Source organism: Sinocyclocheilus grahami, unplaced genomic scaffold (genome assembly GCF_001515645.1).
Source record: "Sinocyclocheilus grahami isolate Dianchi unplaced genomic scaffold, SAMN03320097.WGS_v1.1 scaffold46.1, whole genome shotgun sequence".
NCBI classification, from domain to species: domain Eukaryota; kingdom Metazoa; phylum Chordata; class Actinopteri; order Cypriniformes; family Cyprinidae; genus Sinocyclocheilus; species Sinocyclocheilus grahami.
This window is the reverse complement of record NW_015505225.1, coordinates 2,099,566-2,119,184: the sequence shown is the minus strand read 5'-3', so window position 1 is coordinate 2,119,184 and position 19,619 is coordinate 2,099,566. Positions and strand designations below refer to the sequence as shown.

At 36.9% G+C, this 19,619-nt stretch overlaps 1 protein-coding gene and 1 pseudogene across 1 annotated transcript in view; both read left to right on the top strand.

The window, feature by feature from the left end:
* Nucleotides 1-1,883, top strand: part of LOC107582647 (serine/threonine-protein kinase Nek8-like) — a 23,827-nt gene extending 21,944 nt beyond the window's left edge. Inside the window, exon 15 of the mRNA XM_016268560.1 lies at nucleotides 1,768-1,883. Coding sequence (XP_016124046.1) covers nucleotides 1,768-1,883 — 116 coding nt within the window. The remainder of the gene's footprint in view (nucleotides 1-1,767) is intronic.
* Nucleotides 1,884-5,484: 3,601 nt separating this feature from the next.
* Nucleotides 5,485-19,619, top strand: part of LOC107582607 (TNF receptor-associated factor 4-like) — a 40,496-nt pseudogene continuing 26,361 nt past the window's right edge.

Sequence of the window (19,619 nt, the reverse complement as noted above, 5' to 3'; positions counted from 1 at the left end):
GGAGGGTCCAGCCTGCTCTTTTGAGAGCTCTGCTGATTTCGGAGTGCCGGCTGGCTGGGGCATCCCCGGAGGGGATTTCCTCACCGTGATCGTAAGACCAGTCCGCCCACTGCCAGAAGAAGGGTGCCCCCGGCTGCCGCCAGAGGGAACCCCAGATCTAGGCAGTGGCACTCCGCCCCTTTGCAGGTAACGGAGTCTGGTCCGCAACGCCGAGATGGTCATACCCCCGCAATGGGAGTATGAGTCATCCACGAAAGCCACCTCAGCGTGCTTCATGCCCAGACACGAGAGGCAGCGATCGTGACCATCACCCGGCGCCAGGTAACGACCGCACCCAGAAACACATGAATGGTACAACATCTTTAAAAAGATGCGTCTTTAAAAAGACGTTCCACCCGTGAAGCTCTTTTAGATGGAAATTGCTCTTTTAGTGTGCTGAAGTGCACAGGGGAGATGGCCGTCTGCAACACACACGGGGGTAGTGCAGCCTGTTGTGTGCAACCCACTCGACATGGGAAAACCACCGCCGCTGAAGTGCCATCCACCAGCACAAGAGCCCACGAAGAACGTGCTTGACTGTAGCTTTACTCTCAGCAGAAGGTCAGGAGCAGAACGATAGAACCGCTCGGCTCCGAAGCGAAAATCTGCTGCCTACTTATACTCACGCTGTGATCAGCAGCAGCTGGGTGCAATAATCACATGCCAATGTGCATTGGCTCGTTTTGTTTACACTCGAAGTGGGTTGGGCTCTATAGGATCCCAAATTCGTCGGTCATCCGACGTGACGTCGAGAGTGACCGACTGAAGGGGAAACCAAGTTATAATATAATTTGTTAATGACAATTGGTGGAAAATAACATCACAATACAAAGAAATGTAATGGTCTTAAAAATAGGCAAAAAAGCTATTAAGTATTTAAGATAGATAATATAATATAGCTATGTATGCTTATTACAATTTGGAGAGAAGTAATGCTATAATTCAAAAAGGTCTTAAAGCAAAGTATTTAAAATATAAATATATATTATATTACATTATAATAAAGAATATTATCGGTTTATGACAATTTGGAGTAAAATACTGCCACAATACAAAAATACTTAATGGTTCTAAAAAAAATAGGCATAAAAGCAAGGGAAAATGTAATTTTAACTTTGTATATTACTCTTCTTCTTTCTTTCTTTCTTTCTTTAGATTTTGGGATGAAATTTGATCTGGCAACCAAACTATAACAAACAACAGCACAAAAATTAATGGCAATGCAGTTCAGACAAGGCTGCTATCACGCCATTAACTGCTTCAGTCACAGAATGTGCTGTAGTGGGGGCAGGTAGGTTAATTAATGTGACGTGACTAAAGGTCGGCGTGTAACCCCGACTGTGTCCTAGAGACTTAGAAGACTCTGAAGACCTTTATTGGGGATGAAATTTGATCTGGCAACCAAACTATAACAAACAACAGCACAAAAATTAATGGCAATGCAGTTCAGACAAGGCTGCTATCACGCCATTAACTGCTTCAGTCACAGAATGTGCTTTAGTGGGGGCAGGTAGGTTAATTAATGTGACGTGACTAAAGGTCGGCGTGTAATCCCGACTGTGTCCTAGAGACTTAGAAGACTCTGAAGACCTTTATTGTTTCATGTTGTCTTTGTTCATTCATGATTCTCACAGGATCTGACATGCAAAGAAACAGAAGCACAAAGATGTTATTCAGCCAAATGATGTTCAGAATTGTGAGTAAATGTTCTGCTGCTTGATTCGGCAGAGGGGGAAGTGTACACCTGGGGTAAAGGGGCACGTGGTCGGCTTGGACGGAAAGAAGAGGATTCTGGGAAACCAAAGGCAGTGCAGCTCGATGAGAGCCACCCTTACACTTATTAACTTATGAAAACAGAATTTTTCAAATTCTTTTCTTGCAGTTTTTCCCCTTTTTTTTTTTTTTTTTTTTTGTGCAGAAAATTAGACTGAATTATGTCATTATTATTCATCATCATCATAATAATATGTAGCATTGTAAATAATGCCTGGCTGAGGTCAGACTGTCTGGAAGAAAAAATTAAAACAATTTTTTTAAAGAAGATAATAAAGTGCTACTTATGTTTCCACATAATTTAAAGTTGAAACATAATTTTAAAGTGTATCATAAATATGTGCCCCAACATTATGACAGATCCTATGTAAACTAAAATAAATTATTTAAAGCTTTAGTAATGAATATATATTAATTTTCTAGAATAATATATTCGCCATATTGCTAATAATAATATGTAGCATTGTAAATAATGCCTGATTCAGCCTTATTCAGAATAAAACTGGAAAAATATATTAGACTGAATCATGTTGTTGTTGTTGTTGCTGTTATTATTACTAATATGTAGCATTGTAAATAATGCCTCACTGAGGTCAGACTGCTTGGAAGAAAAAAATGGAGGAATATATATGTGACCCTGGACCACAAAACCAGTCTTAAGTCGCTGGGGTATATTTGTAGCAATAGCCAAAAATACACTGTATGGGTCAAAATTATAGATTTTTCTTTTATGCCAAAAATCAATAGGATATTAAGTAAAGATCATGTTCCATGAAGATATTTTGTAAATTTCCTACCGTAAATATATCAAAACATAATTTTTGATTAGTAATATGCATCGCTAAGAACTTCATTTTGACAACTTTAAATGCGATTTTCTCAATATTTTGATTGTTTTGCACCCTCAGATATAAGCATATATATATATTATGCTTCTAATGGGAAGAAGTTACTGATAGTTCTTACACTCTAAAAAATGCTGGGTTGTATAAAACCCCAGTGCTGGGTAAAATATGGACAAACCCAGCGATTGGGTTGTTTTCAACCAACAGTTGGGTTAAATGTTTAACCTTGCACCCCCTCAGATATAAGCATATATATATTATGCTTCTAATGGGAAGTGAAGTTACTGATAGTTCTTACACTCTAAAAAATGCTGGGTTAAATACAACCCAGTGCTGGGTAAAATATGGACAAACCCAGCGATTGGGTTGTGTTCAACCAACAGTTGGGTTAAATGTTTAACCCAACCTTCTGGGTAGTAACCCAAACGCTGGGTCAAAACAACCCAATCGCTGGGTTTGTCCATACTTTACCCAGCGCTGGGTTGTATTTAACCCAGCATTTTTTAAAGTGTATGCTATGACTTTTCTTAAAAAGTAATAAATATATATTTATAATTTACAATAATATTTATATTAAATATTATTGAACAAAAAAGCAAAAGAAGAAGGCCTCTAACACTAGCTTGCTCTATTCTTTTTCTATTCTATCTGTTTTCTTTTTATTTATTATATAATAAAATAAAAAAAAACTTGCTACGTGTACTGCCTTAGGCTAACTGAGACTTGTCATAACACTTGTGTATCTTTGCTCTTTTGCTGATTTTGTTTGCTTCCATTGTTCTCATTTGTAAGTCGCTTTGGATAAAAGTGTCTGCTAAATGTCTAAATGTAAATTTATATCACCACTACTACTAATATAAATAATAGTTTAATTGTTCATGTAATTATAATCACTTAACTATGACACTTATTTTACAGTGTCCTTGTTAGACATTTACTGTGGTAATAACAGTTATGCATGATTACGTGCAACTCATCCTAAATACATGTTCATTATATTACTCAGCGCTTACATATAAAATTACACAAAATTAACAAGGACCTTAAACAGTGTAACCACTGTGCTATTTTATAGCTAGTAGAACCATCACAATAAATAATAATATCAAAAAGCATGCTCGTGTGTTATCCTCATCTGAATACCATCATCAACATCAACACGGCAGGATGCACAGAGCTCGTGCGTCCATCATGCTATGATGTAATTCTTCTGCAATACGTGATGCTCACAACATGCCACTAATGCAGCGCACGCTTTTCCATGCAAAATATATTTAACATTGACGAGAGTTTTTATATGTTCAAATGAAGCCGAACTAGGAAATATTCGAACTCTAATAAACTGTATAACTCTAATTCCATCTTTTGTGCTGTTGTTGTTGACGTAATGTCTGCTCTGGCACGTATCGCGCGAGCTTCTCACCTATAGAGGGAGTCGTTTGCCTTACAAATAACTTTCTGCAACCTTTTGTTACCAGGAGTCCAGTTATTGCCTTTGTATGGACGTTTTTCACAATGAAAATGTTTTTAATAAATATGCACTTTTTATACAGTTAATTGGTTTACGTCCTAAATTTGCATTTATATTTATATAGCCTACATTTAAGATTTCTCATATTAACTCTTGTATTATGTTACAATACATAACATCGATTTCTGGGTAGGATGGAGCGGGTCAAATTGAAGCTAATTGCATTCAATGCAATTCCCTAAATATCACATTATTAAAAACTAGAAGGAATCAGGTATGCACAGAAAAAAATGAATATCAGTATTTGTCACGCAGTGCGAACAATATCAAAAAGTACGATTTTTAAAAAATGTGTTTAACCACATTTTTAACCCCTTAACTGTTACCGTCCCGCTGGTAGAAGTTTACTTCTATACTATATTCAATACTATATTACAGTTCAATCCTAATCTAATCATGACACACTATATATCGTTGGAAAGGTCTAAGACTCCTAAATGGATATTTTATCACTGTTTTTGTTACAAATTATGTAGGAACAGTAATAGATTAATTTATGACAAGAGTGCACCTCAAAACATATACTACATCGTAATAGTAGTTCTGACCTTTGTCACAAAAATTATTTTTCGTTTCATTTTTCCCTATTACATGTTTTAGTCATCATAATAAATGATATATCATTTGAAAGCTTCAAACCTCAAAATGTATCCTGTGAAGACCATTTTGAAATCGGATATTGCGTTACAGTGGAAACGGTACTTTATTGTTCCTATATAAAATAAAAGGCTGCAGGCTTTTTTTTAGAGGGTATTTGGTCACTTTTTTGCTGGTCAGGCTGGGAAAACATTTAAAACTAGCCTATGCTGGTTGGATGGTCTTAGCTGGTTTAAGCTGGTCTAGCCTGGCCGACTAAAACCAGTCTGACCAGCTAAAAAAGTGTTCGAAACTTCTCTAAAACCAGTTATGACCAGGCTGGAAGACCAGCTAAAACCAGCCAACCATCTTAGGCCGGTTTCAGTGTTTTTTTAAATTTTTTATTCTATGCAGGGTGATTATTTTTTACTTGACAATACATGTTCATATCGCAAGCTCAGGCTACCACAAAAACGTTTTGTTAAAAAGTTTCTAAGACCATTCAGTTGACAGAAGAACCTCAAGAGAAATCCTGAAAATGCTTTTAAATGATCCCCTTAACATTATAATGCGCACAGATAGCATTACTGTACATAACTGTAAATAAACTTGCCTGTCTGGTTTCTGCGGGGCTGCGAGAGATTTAAATTAGGCTCCTCCCTCATGCATAGTGGGTGGGGCTTTGTATACCTAAACAGATGGGATCTGAGCTTTGTCTCCAGGCTGGTCAGTGTTATTCTCGACAGGCGCTGTGCACGACTCTCATCGCGTTTCTCTTCATCTCCGTTCATCAACGCGCACCAGCGCTGCATTGACACAGCCTCATGCCACAGACAGGTCGCTGGGTTTAAGCTGGCACCCTGATGCTGGATCGAGCCGTGTTGCTCGAAAAAGATAGCTGAGACGGAACAATACCGACGGAGCTTGTGTATCGTTGGCAAGTGAATATCAGCTTTCGTGAAGGACTCTGTCACCGCGCCTTTGCAAGCGGAGGACAACAAACGACAGTTCCTATAGACGCTTACTGTAAGCACCAGCAATGCCGGGGTTTGACTACAAGTTCCTGGAGAAGCCCAAGAGACGCTTTCAGTGTCCTCTGTGTAGCAAAGCAATGAGGGAACCCGTCCAAGTTTCCACATGTGGACACCGATTCTGCGATACCTGTCTGCAGGAATTTCTCAGGTAAGGAAGCACATTTGACAAACACATAGTGTGTGTTTTGCAGCAGGAACGAAGCGTGGCAACAAACAACAACAAGGTAGGATACACATAACCAGCATTTAAAGCGGTGGAGGCGGCTGTTGAAAACACTGCATTGAACAGTTTCGTCAATCATCGTTTCAAAACAAGACAGTCAGTCATCTGGCGCTATATTGATATTTTTATATCTGCCCATGGGCCTTGAGTTCATCTGGCAGCCAATAGGATAGCAGGGATGTATGCAAATATACTGCAAATGAAGTTTAGCGTCAGGAGACGAGTACTGACAGAGAAGCTGCATGTTTTCTGCGAAGGAAATGCAACATTCCCATTAGAAAAAGAAAGAAGAGGTGGGTAGACAGTTAAATGAAATCATAATATCTAAAAATCTACACTTAGCAGTAGTTAGGCTATATGAGAGCAGTTGTTGTTGTAATTACTGTCATTAACATAAAGTACACTGACAAAAATAGTAACCTAAAATGGTAATATATATTAACTGGTTTTGTTCAAGTCAAAAAATATTATTTAACATCACTGAATTAACCTAAATACATTCATTTATACCAAGAAAACTCATTTTATGGGTTAAATCAATAGCTAGTAAGGTCACAGGTAACCAATGTACTTGTGGAGAATGTAAATATTTTGCTTCAGTACATCCAGTTGTGGTCTTCCTTCATAAATGCGGGAGAAAATATTTTCAGACCTGTGTGTGTGTGTATTCTCAGCTCTGGCCCTGTCTGTCATTTTGACCCGAGGCACTACAATGCTCTTTGAGGGGGGCGGCTTCATGTGAGATCAGGAAGCGAATCCTTTATTGGAATCGGTGTGCTGAAAGACTGGCGGATCGTTTGCTCAGCACTAATTTGTGTTATTTGTAATTCGTTTGCTAGGTCACGGCGTAGCAATGCATAGAACAGAGATGCTCAAATTGAATAGCATGTCATATGAACAAAAATCTTTAAGTATGCAGGCCAGCAAAAACTCTTCAGATAGCAGTTCTGCAGTACGGTGTACTGTTTATTGTCTGCATTGTGAATTACGTATCGGTGTATTAGCTTTCATTTTCATCTAGCAGGAAATTCAAAACAACATGCAGGCCAGCAAAAACTCTTCAGATAGCAGTTCTGCAGTACTGTTTATTGTCTGCATTGTGAATTACGTATCGGTGTATTAGCTTTCATTTTCATCTAGCAGGAAATTCAAAACAAGTACATTTACAATGTAAACCAAAACTGCTTTACAAATTGGTTTATAACCGAAAGAGTGAATCCTATCAGCTATGAAAAGTAGTGAACGGCTATAAAACAGGACTGCACTTCAGTGCTAGGTGTATAATGTTATGTAAGTATCATCCGGTCATTTGGATAAGAAGTTGCTTGGAGAATGACATGATGGCACTGTAAACATGGAGCACTGGTTTTAAAACTGAATGATTGACCGCTGTGATGCACATTCTGGTCAGTGTGACATTGTAGACTTAGAGCATTAGTCTTGCATTAAAAAAAAAAACAAATCAAGGAAATAACTTTTAGGAAAAAAACTACAGTATTGGTACTACATACATTACCGTTCAACATTTTTGAAGTCGGTAAGATTTGTAAATGTTTTTAAGTCACTTTTGCTCACCAAGGCTGCATTTATTTGATTAAAAATACAGTAAAAAATTGTAATATAGTGAAGTTTTATTATAATTTAAAATAACTAGTTTCTGTTTTAATGTATTTTAGAATGTAATTTATTCCTGTGAGGGCAAAGCTGAATTTTCAGCATTATTACTTCAGTCTTCATTGTCATGTGATCTTTCAGAAATCATTATAATATGCTGATTTGCTGTTGAAGAAACATTTATTATTATCATCAGTGTTGAAAACAGTTGTGCTGCTTAATATTTTTGTGGAAACCATGTTTCGTTCTTTGAAATATAAATCTTTGGCAACATTATAAATGTCTTTACTGTCACTTTGATCAATTGAATGTGTCCTTGCTGAATATAAATATTAATTTCCCCCAAAAAATCTTTTGAACAAAAGTTAAGTCAAGGTAAGTTAACTGGCATCCTCACGTGAGTCAGATTTGGCCTGCGGGTTGCCGGTTGAATAGGATGTTACTGTACACATTACACATTGTCAGGCATTAGTTCAAACAGATCACATTATGCCTTCTTAAATGCTGCACACTAATAGAATATCTCTATATTTATATTTAGAACATTGACAGCTTATTGTATCATGCCAACACTGATATCCAGACGCAGCAAGGAACATGAGCGCATGAATTGATTTATTATTATTTTTGAACATACATGATCAATTCAACACCGAACAACAGCAACAAAGGCTCAATGTGAGTCACAGATAGGGCAAAGATCTTATCTAGTTGTTCTACATATCCAAACAGGTTTAGTTTCTTTCCTGTCTGCATGTTGTGGAATATAAACAGAACTTGTGCTGATGCTCTGCTGAAAGATAAAAGGTCACAGGGTTTGTGAATGCGATGTCCACTATAGGCTCTCAGAGAAAGACTGAATTATCATGTAGGTTTTTGGATGCAGGGAGGAAAAAGGAAGCACGCAATGCATTTTGCCTAAGGCTCTGTGTGTTTATGTTTGTTCTATTCTCAGTAAACCTCTTTCTTCTCACGCCTACATAGGAGAAAGATTCTAGAACGTGAAGCTTTGCTCAGTTTTGTATTTGCAAAATTGCTTGAGATAATACAAATAAAAGACGTGCCGTGGAAGACTAAATGAAAGCAGACAATGCTTATGAATCATCAGGTCATTAGTGTGTCACTGGGAAGAAAGCCAATCTGCATTTCTTTATAAGTAACTTTTTCTTTACCAACTTTTGTCACCAGCTAATGAGTGGCTTTTTAACACTAGTTAAAGCTACACCTATTTAGAGTTTACTGTGCCTATTTTACATAAACCAGGCTTCCCACACAATTGGCAAATTGCTTTTTTAAACTTTTCCCTTTTTTTGCTGTTATTCAAGTAAGTATTTTTAAGAAGGATTTTTAAAGAGACTAGATGCACGAATTGCAATTTGTAGAATATTCATTTGCAAATTTCTGTCTTTTCCTTGACTTCAGATCAGTTTTGTGAACTGATTCAACAGATACAGATTCAATTTAAATATCCAATTCAAAAGAACGGAATTCTATTCATGACATCGTCAGTCTTTCAAAAATTCTGTGCTTGAGTTTTCATTGATTTGAAAGTGATTTACATTAAAACTTCATTCATTTGAATCTCCACAGTATGAGAAATAGATCTAAACCAGGGGTCCGGGGCCCACTAGGGGGCCTTAGCAAACATCCAAGAGGCCCTCAGTTTGACTTAAAATTATATAAAACAAGCTTTGAAATGAGCAAAAATGACTGAAAATCAAGATATTTTGTATTTTAATTCACCCTCTCAACTGTTGTTTTATTCTTTGAAGAACCAGGATTTGCACGGTTTTGGAAAACTTGGATATATCTTGTCAAAATGTGATTTCAAGACCTGGAAAGGTCACGTAAATTAATCATATTTGAAAACACCATTGGTATTTTAAAACTTGGGTATTTTAATAAAAATAACAATAAAACTTTTTCTAGTTATGCCAAAATCTAAAATATTTTATCAAAAATAAGTAAAAAATCGTTATCCAGTAAAGCACAAACGGCTGGAAACGTTACCCATCCTTTGAATATTGTTGTGATCAATGGTGGACCTTGGAGTCAAAAAAAGGTTGAGAACCACTGATCTAAATGTTATATTAAGCATTACTTGTTAAATTTGTTTTAAGTTGATGTTTAGATCATGGTGTATATGTATTGTGACGATCAGAATCAGAAGTCTCGTGCCAGCGTGTTAAGATAAGCATGTGCTTTGTTGACATTGCGTGATAAGCGTGCATTCTCTTCTTAATTGTTGTGTACAGTACACATTCAGAGTTATTCCATCCGTTATTGCAGTCAGCCTCTGATCAGTTCAGACCTGCCGTCTCATTGGGAAATATTGCCATATGTGTGAGGATTTACATGGGTTATGCTCTTGCACAACTATGAATCACCATCTGCTACGTTTTAACCATTATTAGAAAAGTGCCTCCAGCTGCTTCAGGTTGAGTCTCACGCTACATACACACCTATAGACTTGCCTTGTAAAAGTCAATTTCAGATTCAACCCTGAATCATCTCAGTCAAGTTCCATTCACTTGGATTTGTCCCATGCACACCGACGGACTTCGACTTTGCTCCCATGTTGGTTTATTTGTGTTGTAAATGGAGCGTGTTTCCGCTGAAGGAGGAATGCGTAAGGCGGTTATCTCAGAAGGCCTAATCAGAGCCGGGAGGGTCATGAGGGGCCAACCCTCAGGCCTTATCACTCCAGCAATCAGCTCGAGTCACGTGACCATGACGCTAATGCAGAATAGATGAACCTTGAACTGAGGGCATTTGGTTCACCGCCATCACACAAAAGAGGTTCTCATAATGTGGGCTACCATCTCTGAATGCTCATACAAGGGCACCCTTTATGTCATTAAGCAATGGCTTAGACTAGTTAGACGAGTCGAGTCAAATGAACTCTTGCATGTTTTCATGTGGTGCTTTGTGAGATAGTGTTTACTCTTTTGTAGTCTATTATTCAAGCTTTAGCTTTGTTTGCTTAGTGTCTGAACTTCTTGTGTACATATTCTGCTAATAATAATGCACATTAGGTGCGTCCCAATTCACATACTTATGCACTTCCATGCCATTTTGTAGTATAAATAGTACAAGTAGTGTTTTCCAGGATTGTAATAGTTAATGGGATTTTTCACCCTAAAATAAAAATTCTGTCATTAATTACTCGCCCTCATGTTGTCCCAAACCCATTAGACCTTCGTTCATCTTTGGAATAGGCTTGCCGCGATAGATGGTGTTTTTGGTTATACTGGTGTTAAGCCGCAACACCAGTTACGTCATTTGCCACCCACCTCCATTGTTTTGATTTTTTTATAGTAACAAAAATCAATTTAGCCTAGTTCAGTTAGAGGACAGACACTTTTAAAAACGAAACGCTCAATGCAGCGTGCCGAACCGTGCATGAACAACGAGTTCCGCAAGTCCCGGCTCGTGGACCTTTCCCGATCCCACCCCCTCTCGCTCTCTATCTCACCCACTTCGCTTCCTGTCGACCTACTGTCCTATCTAAATAAAAGGCATAAAACGCCAAAAAATAAATCTTAAAAAAACCGAGAGATTAATTCCATGTTTTGCCACTTTATTATGTATGTAAAGCACATACCCTATTTCTCCCGCTCTCTCTCCCTTGACGCACACACAAAGTTTGCACACACGGATACATACGTACTTATGTTGTTATCGCAATCAGTTTTATCAGTAAAATACTTTTGCAACTTAAAAGCTACATGACATTTCTCACAGGCGAGGTAACAACGTGGAAAATTACCTTAAAGTTTCACTAGTAGAGACGCGCTGCCGAACACTTTTCAGAGACACTCAGATTCACAGAGGTGATTCTCTCTCTCTCTCTCTCTCTCTCTCTCTCTCTCTCTCTCTTCCTGAACGTTCAATTCCTTAGACTAGCCTCATAATCTGTTGAAGTACACAATTAACTGGGAAATGTTTTGTAAGCTGGCTTACTTTCAGAATTGTAACTAAATAGCATTTAAGGTTCACAAAAATACACAAATTGTTAATTAATGGTTAATACAGGTCAAAATAAACTGCAAATAAGTCTGCTATCAACGGCTCAGTCCCCCGCTACTAGGTCTAAAATGACGTTTTGGAATTAGCAACGGAGGCGTTGTATGAGATGCGGAAGAAACTAATCCTACTCACAATAGCGTTTTAAGTACAAAAACCAGACAAATGCCTTGAAATATATCATTTGATCGATGTCTTGATGTGTGGCAACCGTAGTATAAGCGGAATAATTGAGTCCGGGCCCTTGAATTATTAGAAAAATAATGCAAACCCTTGGTGTAACCCGAGTGTGCATTATTTTTCTAAGAATTCAACGGCCCGTTGTCAATTATTCCTTTTTTATATATATATAAAAATAAAAATATATAAAAATACTGAAAGATAATATAAAAAAGTTAACTTATTTTATTTCAGCTAGTTGCAAAAGCAACATTTCTCATTTTCATTTAATTTAATTTGATTTGATGTACAAAAATAATTACAACAAAAATAAATAGAGATATAAAAAACAGTAACTAATCAAACTGACAAAAGCACATCAAAATGACTATAATTTCAATTAAAATGAAAAAGAAATCAGAAAATTAGGGCTGTCAGTCGATTCATATTTTTAATCTAATTAATTACAGGATGTGCCGAATAATCTAATTAATCACATCTAATCGCACATGAATATTGGCTGAGAAATTGCCCCCAAAAAGATCATTTAAAGTCATTATTGTGTTAGATGAGCATTAAATACTCATTACAACAAATACTTTTAAAAATATTATTTATTTATTGAACAACAGCCTATCAATTAGGCAACAATGGTCATGACTTTTTTTTTTTATTATTATTGAACATAAGCCCTTGGTCATACAATGACTACAATGGTCATATGTTAACAGAAACAGTTAACCTGACCTCAATTCTTCTTATTTACCATTCAACCAGTTGCTAAGACGAACTAACTTTTTTACATTTTCTGAGTGTAAAGATGCCCTCTTCTTTTGGACAATGTTGCCAGCCAGTGAGAAATGTATTTCGCATGGTACAGTGGTTGCAGGGGTGGCCTAATATTTGCAAGCTTAGAAAGACCATTTAACATGGGCCCCTGCATGAGCTGACCACCACTGTAGAGGACACGTATCCATCTCAATACTGGGCTCAGCTCTGTAATGGTTTAGAGCATTGCTAAGCTCATTTTCCTATTTTCTAGCATCTTCTCAAGGCTGGACCACACCTGTTCTCTCTCTCCTCATACATTATATACACGTATATTGTCTAACAAACATTGTAAAATATAAAGTTAAAAACTAATTTAAAATATTATTCAAATCTATATTTGAGACAACTATTGATTCCAGTAGAATTTGATGTTAGCGTGTGTCTGTACACATGCTATACATGTGGCTACACTAACAAATGTGACACTAATATGCATAGAAATATATATAGAAACATGTAAATATTGAAATAGTGTAAATTTGTCAGTTTTTAATTAAACTGATTGTTTTTTGTTACTTTTTGGTAATTTTTTGCACTGCACTTTTCACAGTGCATTCTGGGATTGCCTTCTCTGCAAAAGATTGTGGCCAGAACAATAGCTGCGTCCAAAATCGCATACTGTCTACTAGTACGTTCTACATTTGGTTTGAAACTTACAGTGACTGTTAAAAAGTACTTTTATCGCCTGTTTTATGAGTAATGTGAATTCAGACATACTTCTTGTCTCACAAACTGTACTATATGGAAGTGAATTGGTCACATTTGGTCACAGCGAATGTATCTTAAAAGACAGCATGATTTTTCTACCTAACTTTTAGAACAGCATATGATACCTAAACATGGTGACTAAATAGGCAGCTCGCTAGGTTTTGAAACAAAAATAACAAGAACTGCATATTCTGAGATTTAAAAATAGAAAGGCCACCATTCAGAATCTGCTTTTATCCAAAGAAAGTACAAAAGGTGACTATCCTGGTCTAAGGAGCATAAAACCTTCATTTCTCTATTAACCTACAGTTTTCAGAGCCTGATTTTCTCGAACAAAATGTTGTGTCTTTTTTTTTTTCCTAGAAAATCTGAATAGAGTCTTCTGTCTTGTATTGAAGTCAAGTCCCTCCTGCGTTCTCTTGAGAGCTGATGGTCTGCAACATGTGCACTCTGAAGCCTTGCAACGGAAGGATGGGTTTAACCGGGGTAGAACGGGGTAACTGGTGGGAAAAGAAAGATTGACTTCTTTCCAGCCAGGGCCATCTGTGTGAACAACATCTTTTTTTACATTAAAGCTCAAATGAATTGCCCTCTGTCCATTGAGAAACAGAAAGGAGCCCCTTTGGCCTGTCACAGATAGTGAGTAGTTCTCTGAGGAAAGGGAGATTTAGAGGAAGCATTGGTGCCCAGTGTTGAGAGGAAGCCAGGCTGGGTGTGACAGCTGGGAGTCTGAGTCCCTCCTCAGGATTCATGCCATTGAGGCAGATGAATAGTGACTGGGCATCCTCTCTCACTTCCTGTCCAGCCTCATCAAAGACCCTCACATCCTCTCACAGGTGCCACTGGCCTTAGAAGTCATCCATCCAAGCTCATCTGTTAGCTGGGTCAATGACATATAAGAGCTGAGATCTTAAAATGTTTAAATTTAATGACTCAAAAATGATTGTGTGGTGTAACTATCAAGTAAAAATGGATAATATATTTTGGATGTGTATACACAGCAATCATTATTTTGAAAAATGTTTTCAAATGTTTTTCAAGGTAAAGTATGTTTCCCCCTTTTTTGCATGTTGGCCACATGACTTGGCAGATGAAAGTTTTACAACATTAATAAGCATTGAAGCAGTTTTGTTAACATTCGTTTTCTTCGAATTAATAGTAATAAATTATTTACAAGGTTTTTTTATTAAGAATTTAATTTGTTTAATAAAGATTTTTTCTTCATTCTGATATCAGGACAGTTGTATCATGCTGACTTTATTTACTTGATGCCCTCAAAAATGAATTTTAATTCAGAAATAAAAGACTTGCCCGTAATTTGTCTAGTTAGTTTTTTTAAATCATAAAAATCATGAATTCTTAAAAACAATTTGGGAGTCGCACCACATGAAATTGTGCAGATGGACCTATGTCTTTTCATGTAAAGTTCAAATTATGTGATATTATAAGAAGAAATGAATATAATTAATTTTAATTGAAAAATCAATCTATGATATTTTCTGTTTTCTTTTTTTTTTATCTGCATGTTGGTCCTCATGACTTCAGTTTTTTACGTATTAATAATTTAAGTATTAATAAGCAATTTTGTGATATTTTGACAGTTTACTGCCCCTAAGAATACATACATTAATTTTAATTCATAAATAAAAAAAACATTTTCATTATATAAAAAGTATGTTTAAATCATTATGTATGAATTGTAGTTTTAATGCATTTCTTAATAAATAGAACATTAAATAGCATCATGTCTTTTACCCAGCCCCAAAGAAGAGCTCAACTATATCACATAGTTGTATGTTTGCCAATACATAGTGGAGAGAAAGTTAGCAACAGTGTAATATTGATTTGTCTTCCTGAAATAAACTGTGTCAGGCGAGTTGCTGCTTCAGAAATCCCAATAAGTACTGAGCTTTTAGACTACAGTCCAACAAATGAAAACGCCTCTGGTGCTTCTTTGTCCTAATCCATAAATATGTTTCTGCAACTTCAACTGAGAGAAAAAAACAACAACCGGGAATGCTCATTAGCCCCGTCAAGTACATTCAAATCAATTCAGTAAACAAAGAAAACAAGCATTACATAAATGCCTTTGAAACGACTGCACATTTGCGTCAACCGACCAGTGGAGTTTAGTTTGTTGTTTTCTCAGCAGAAAGACTGAAAAACTGAGATCAGATACTGGCTGAGTGATGTTATGGAGAGGGGGCGTTTAGGGAGGTTACACCTCAGTCCAGCTGCGAATGGGATGTTATGGACTTAAAGTTCTCCATCCCGTCCAAACCGCTGCAAGCTGGTGTAAGGTGAGGCTGGTATGGAGAAGCTTGCGTTTCATTTAAATGTTTTGCATCAGCACTGGTTTGAAGTGCCGTAAGGCTTCTGTGTTCATTATCATCGTAGAGGGTGTTATTAGGACCTAAAGTACTTGTTCAGTGAGGGTGACACAAAAAGTGGGCGAGCTCTTAACATTCCTGACTGAATTTTCTGCCCTATTCAGATGTCCATCGTCTGCAAGCGCATAGACAACATTCTTTTGTGAAAAACCGTGGTGCTTGACGGCCTTGGATGCTCGTGGGGTTCATGAACAAACGGTCCGTGGGGATCTGGGACTTGCCCGGGCATGCTTGTATTTAAAGAGAAATCATATAATCATAACTTTACTCCCCTTGGGTGCAGAGAACTGTTTGCAGGGAACTATTTCAGTTATGCAGTACAGCACATTGTCACTCACTCCTTGCATGCGGAGGCCAGGTTGCTTTAACCTAGACCTGTCAGACACACATCAGTTGGCAGGAATCAAACAATAATTAATCTGCGATACTTGTTATGGCAAACAGCACTATTGGTATTGCTCGTTCTTGGGAAATGAACAAACCCCTAACACTAGGTATCAAAACACAGTTCCACACTATGTGCTTTGATACTTCAAATTGTGCAGCTTGTTGAGGTGAGGCGTGCTGTTATGTTTCTGAGTGTGTAGACTTATGATTTTTGTATGGCAGATGATAAAACCGATAGGAAATGTCATAGAATTACATTGATCTGAAATTTCTAAAGTATCGTAGACACAGCAGTGGGTTCGTTTGACTTGCAACCACCCAGAACTCCCTAGAAACCACACAGAAATGCACTAAAGGCATCCAGAACTCCTTAGCAACCTGACTACCGTTCTATGTTGAAAAAACGTCTTAATCATTTTAAGCCTAAACTGGTTTGCTGGTCTTGCCTGGTCTCCTCGAAAACAGCTAGACCAGGCTGTCTTTTTTGGTAGTTTTTACAATGAAAATGATTGGGGACCAGTGTTATTGTTAACTACAAATATTAACAATCAGTTTCGGTAATATAAATATTAGATTTTTAAAATAATGTGGAAATGTTGACTTTGCAAGTTTAAGTTAAAGGGCTAAATTGACCAAAGCTAAAATAGAACTAATACATTAAAGATAAATAGAAATACATACTTTATATATACCATATATACTTAATATATACCTTATGTATTATCTTTTTTATATATATATATATATATATATAAAAAGGTAATTGTAAATATACTATTATAGTATTTATCAATAAAAACAATACTAAAATAACACTTTTTGATTCAGCATTTGACCTTTGACTTTTATTGTGTGGACAAAAACAGTTAGAGCATTAAACACTTTTTATTCTTGGGTGAGCTGTCAGTTTAAACCAGCTAAGACCAGCTCGAACCAAATAAGACCAGCAAACTATCTAAGGCTGGTTTTTGCCATTTTTTTCAGCAGGTCCCTCAATAATGGAAAAAAAATATCTAGCAGTCCTATATATATTTTTCTTGATTGTACAATCTGCACTTGGTTTTAGATTTACAAAGCTATTTTGAGATAAATTGCTAATTTTAGTGTATTAGTATTTGTTCATTTAAATAATACTTTTTGGCCATGTTTGACTTCATTGTGTGGACAGAAGTTTTAAATTTTTGGGTGAGCTGTCCATTTTAACCACCTAAGACCAGCTCAAACCGGATAAGACCAGCAAACTATATTAGGCTGGTTTAAACGGGGCTCTCAACAATGGAAAAAAAAATCTAGTTTTACCCAGTCATATTGTGTTGATTTGTACTTTCTGCACTTTGTTTCAGTTTTACAAAGCTATTTTCTGATAAATTCACCATTTTAGTGTGGATACTTTACACATGAATAAATTAATTGAAATGCTTTTATGAAGCATCCCTGTAACAAGCAGCTGAAGGTCATTTGGAGCATCTAGATGCAATTAGTTTCTCTCGGCTGATCGCTGTGGTAATGTAAACCTCTAAATCCCAATCCCATCCTGTTCAGCACACGCAGCTTGTGTGTTTTTCATCTTGCCGTAACTCCATCATGCCTCATCTCGTCTTCATCCAACACGGACCATGGTTTAATCAAAGCCCAATGCATTTGCATGGGCTCTGAAGGGGGCTGGGGGTCTCAGACAGCTGAGAGAGCACTGGTGTGAGAATTCTATCTGTTGTGTAGCTGACAGGCAGGCATTTGAAGAATCCACTGGTGAGGGGAGCAGCTGGGGTGGCCAGATCTTGAGGAAGGAGGAAGGCACCTGTCTCAGTGAAAGGCTCTCTTATAGAGCACAACAGGTGTTGGCAGAGCGGTTAAGCTCTTCGGTTAAAGCGTACACTCATTCGACATTATTGACTGTCGATTCCGGAGGCCGGCTGGATTGAAGGTCACAGCCATTGGTTCCCTTTTGTGAAAGAGGCATTGTGGTGGTTTCCTTCCTGCTTTACCCTGCGCAGATCCACTCTATATAGCAGCTCAAAGACGCTCTTTCAGATCCAGCATGGCACGTTAAACAACTCAAAGCAACACAAACTCACACTCCCACGTCCCAACTCTGCTCAGAAGTGACACTGATCCCATGAAAGAGGATGGAGACAGCACTTCCTCATCTTCAAGGTCAGGCGCGTGGATCGTTCCTTCCACTAGAGATGAGAGAGATGTTAAAGAGCTTCCTATTTGAACTCATTTGCTGGGAATTGCTCCATGTCCTTAAGTCTCCTTTTTTGGCTTTTGAAAGGACCAACAATGGTAATTTTATAGTAGTTTTGTGTAAACTTATTTATCATTATTTTAATTAATCATTATAAAAATGTACCTTTTTTTTATATTTACCTTGACTCTCAGCTCTTTAAAATACTTTATTTTAACTGGTCAATCATTCTGTGGAATAATTGACTGATTTCCTACTTATTTGTGCTACTATCATGTCTTGCATATCATTCTGCAATCTATTTTTCCCTTGCATAATATAATAATTTAAACTCTTATCTATCTGTCTGTCTGTCTATCTATCTCTAGTCTATTTTTCTTATTTTGTGATATTTAATTATATTTATTATATTATATATTGTATTCATTTTTTATTACATCTTTTCATATTTTGATGTATCTTAATAGCTTAAGATAGACATTTTTAATGTCTTATTATTTTGAATATATTAAAATGATTTGAAATAATATTTTAAAACAGAACTACTTTAAAATAAACATTACTTAATAAAGACATTTTATATAAAAATAACAAAATTCCTTGGGTTAGATTTCCCCCCCCCCTCTTTTTTCATTTTTAGTAAAACTTGTTTGTCTGTGCAGTAGAAATGCGTTTTAAGAAATCAGAAATCATTTCTCACGACGCATGCGCGCACTTCCGCTTCATGTAAACAACTCATGCGCATTGCACTGCTGCTTACGTCAACACGGACATGCGTCATCACGCGCATGCATTGTTTACACGAAGCGGAAGTGCGCGCATGCGTCGTGATACTCTCCAAAATGGAGGCAAGCCACTGCAGACTGGATGAGGAGGAGAAGAATTGTTTATCAAAGTCGTTATTTTTGTTTTCTTTGCACACAAAAAGTATTCTCGTAGCTTCATAAAATGACGGGTGAAGTACTGATGTCACATGGACTATTTTACTGATGTCCTTACTATGTTTCTGGACCTTGATCTTGGTAGTACCCTTGCTGTCTATGGGAGGGTCAGAGAGATGTCGGAATGCATCAAAAATATCTTAATTTGTGTTCTGAAGATGAACGAAGGTCTTACGGGTTTAGAACGACTTGAGGGTGAGTAATTAATGACAGAATTTTCATTTTTGGGTGAACTATCCCTTTAAGTCCCTTAGATATCATTGTATGTATAATACAGAAAATTATTATTTTTTTACTTATTTATTTTGGAATACATGGGTCCAGGCACAAAAAATATGGGGTCACATCAGTGAC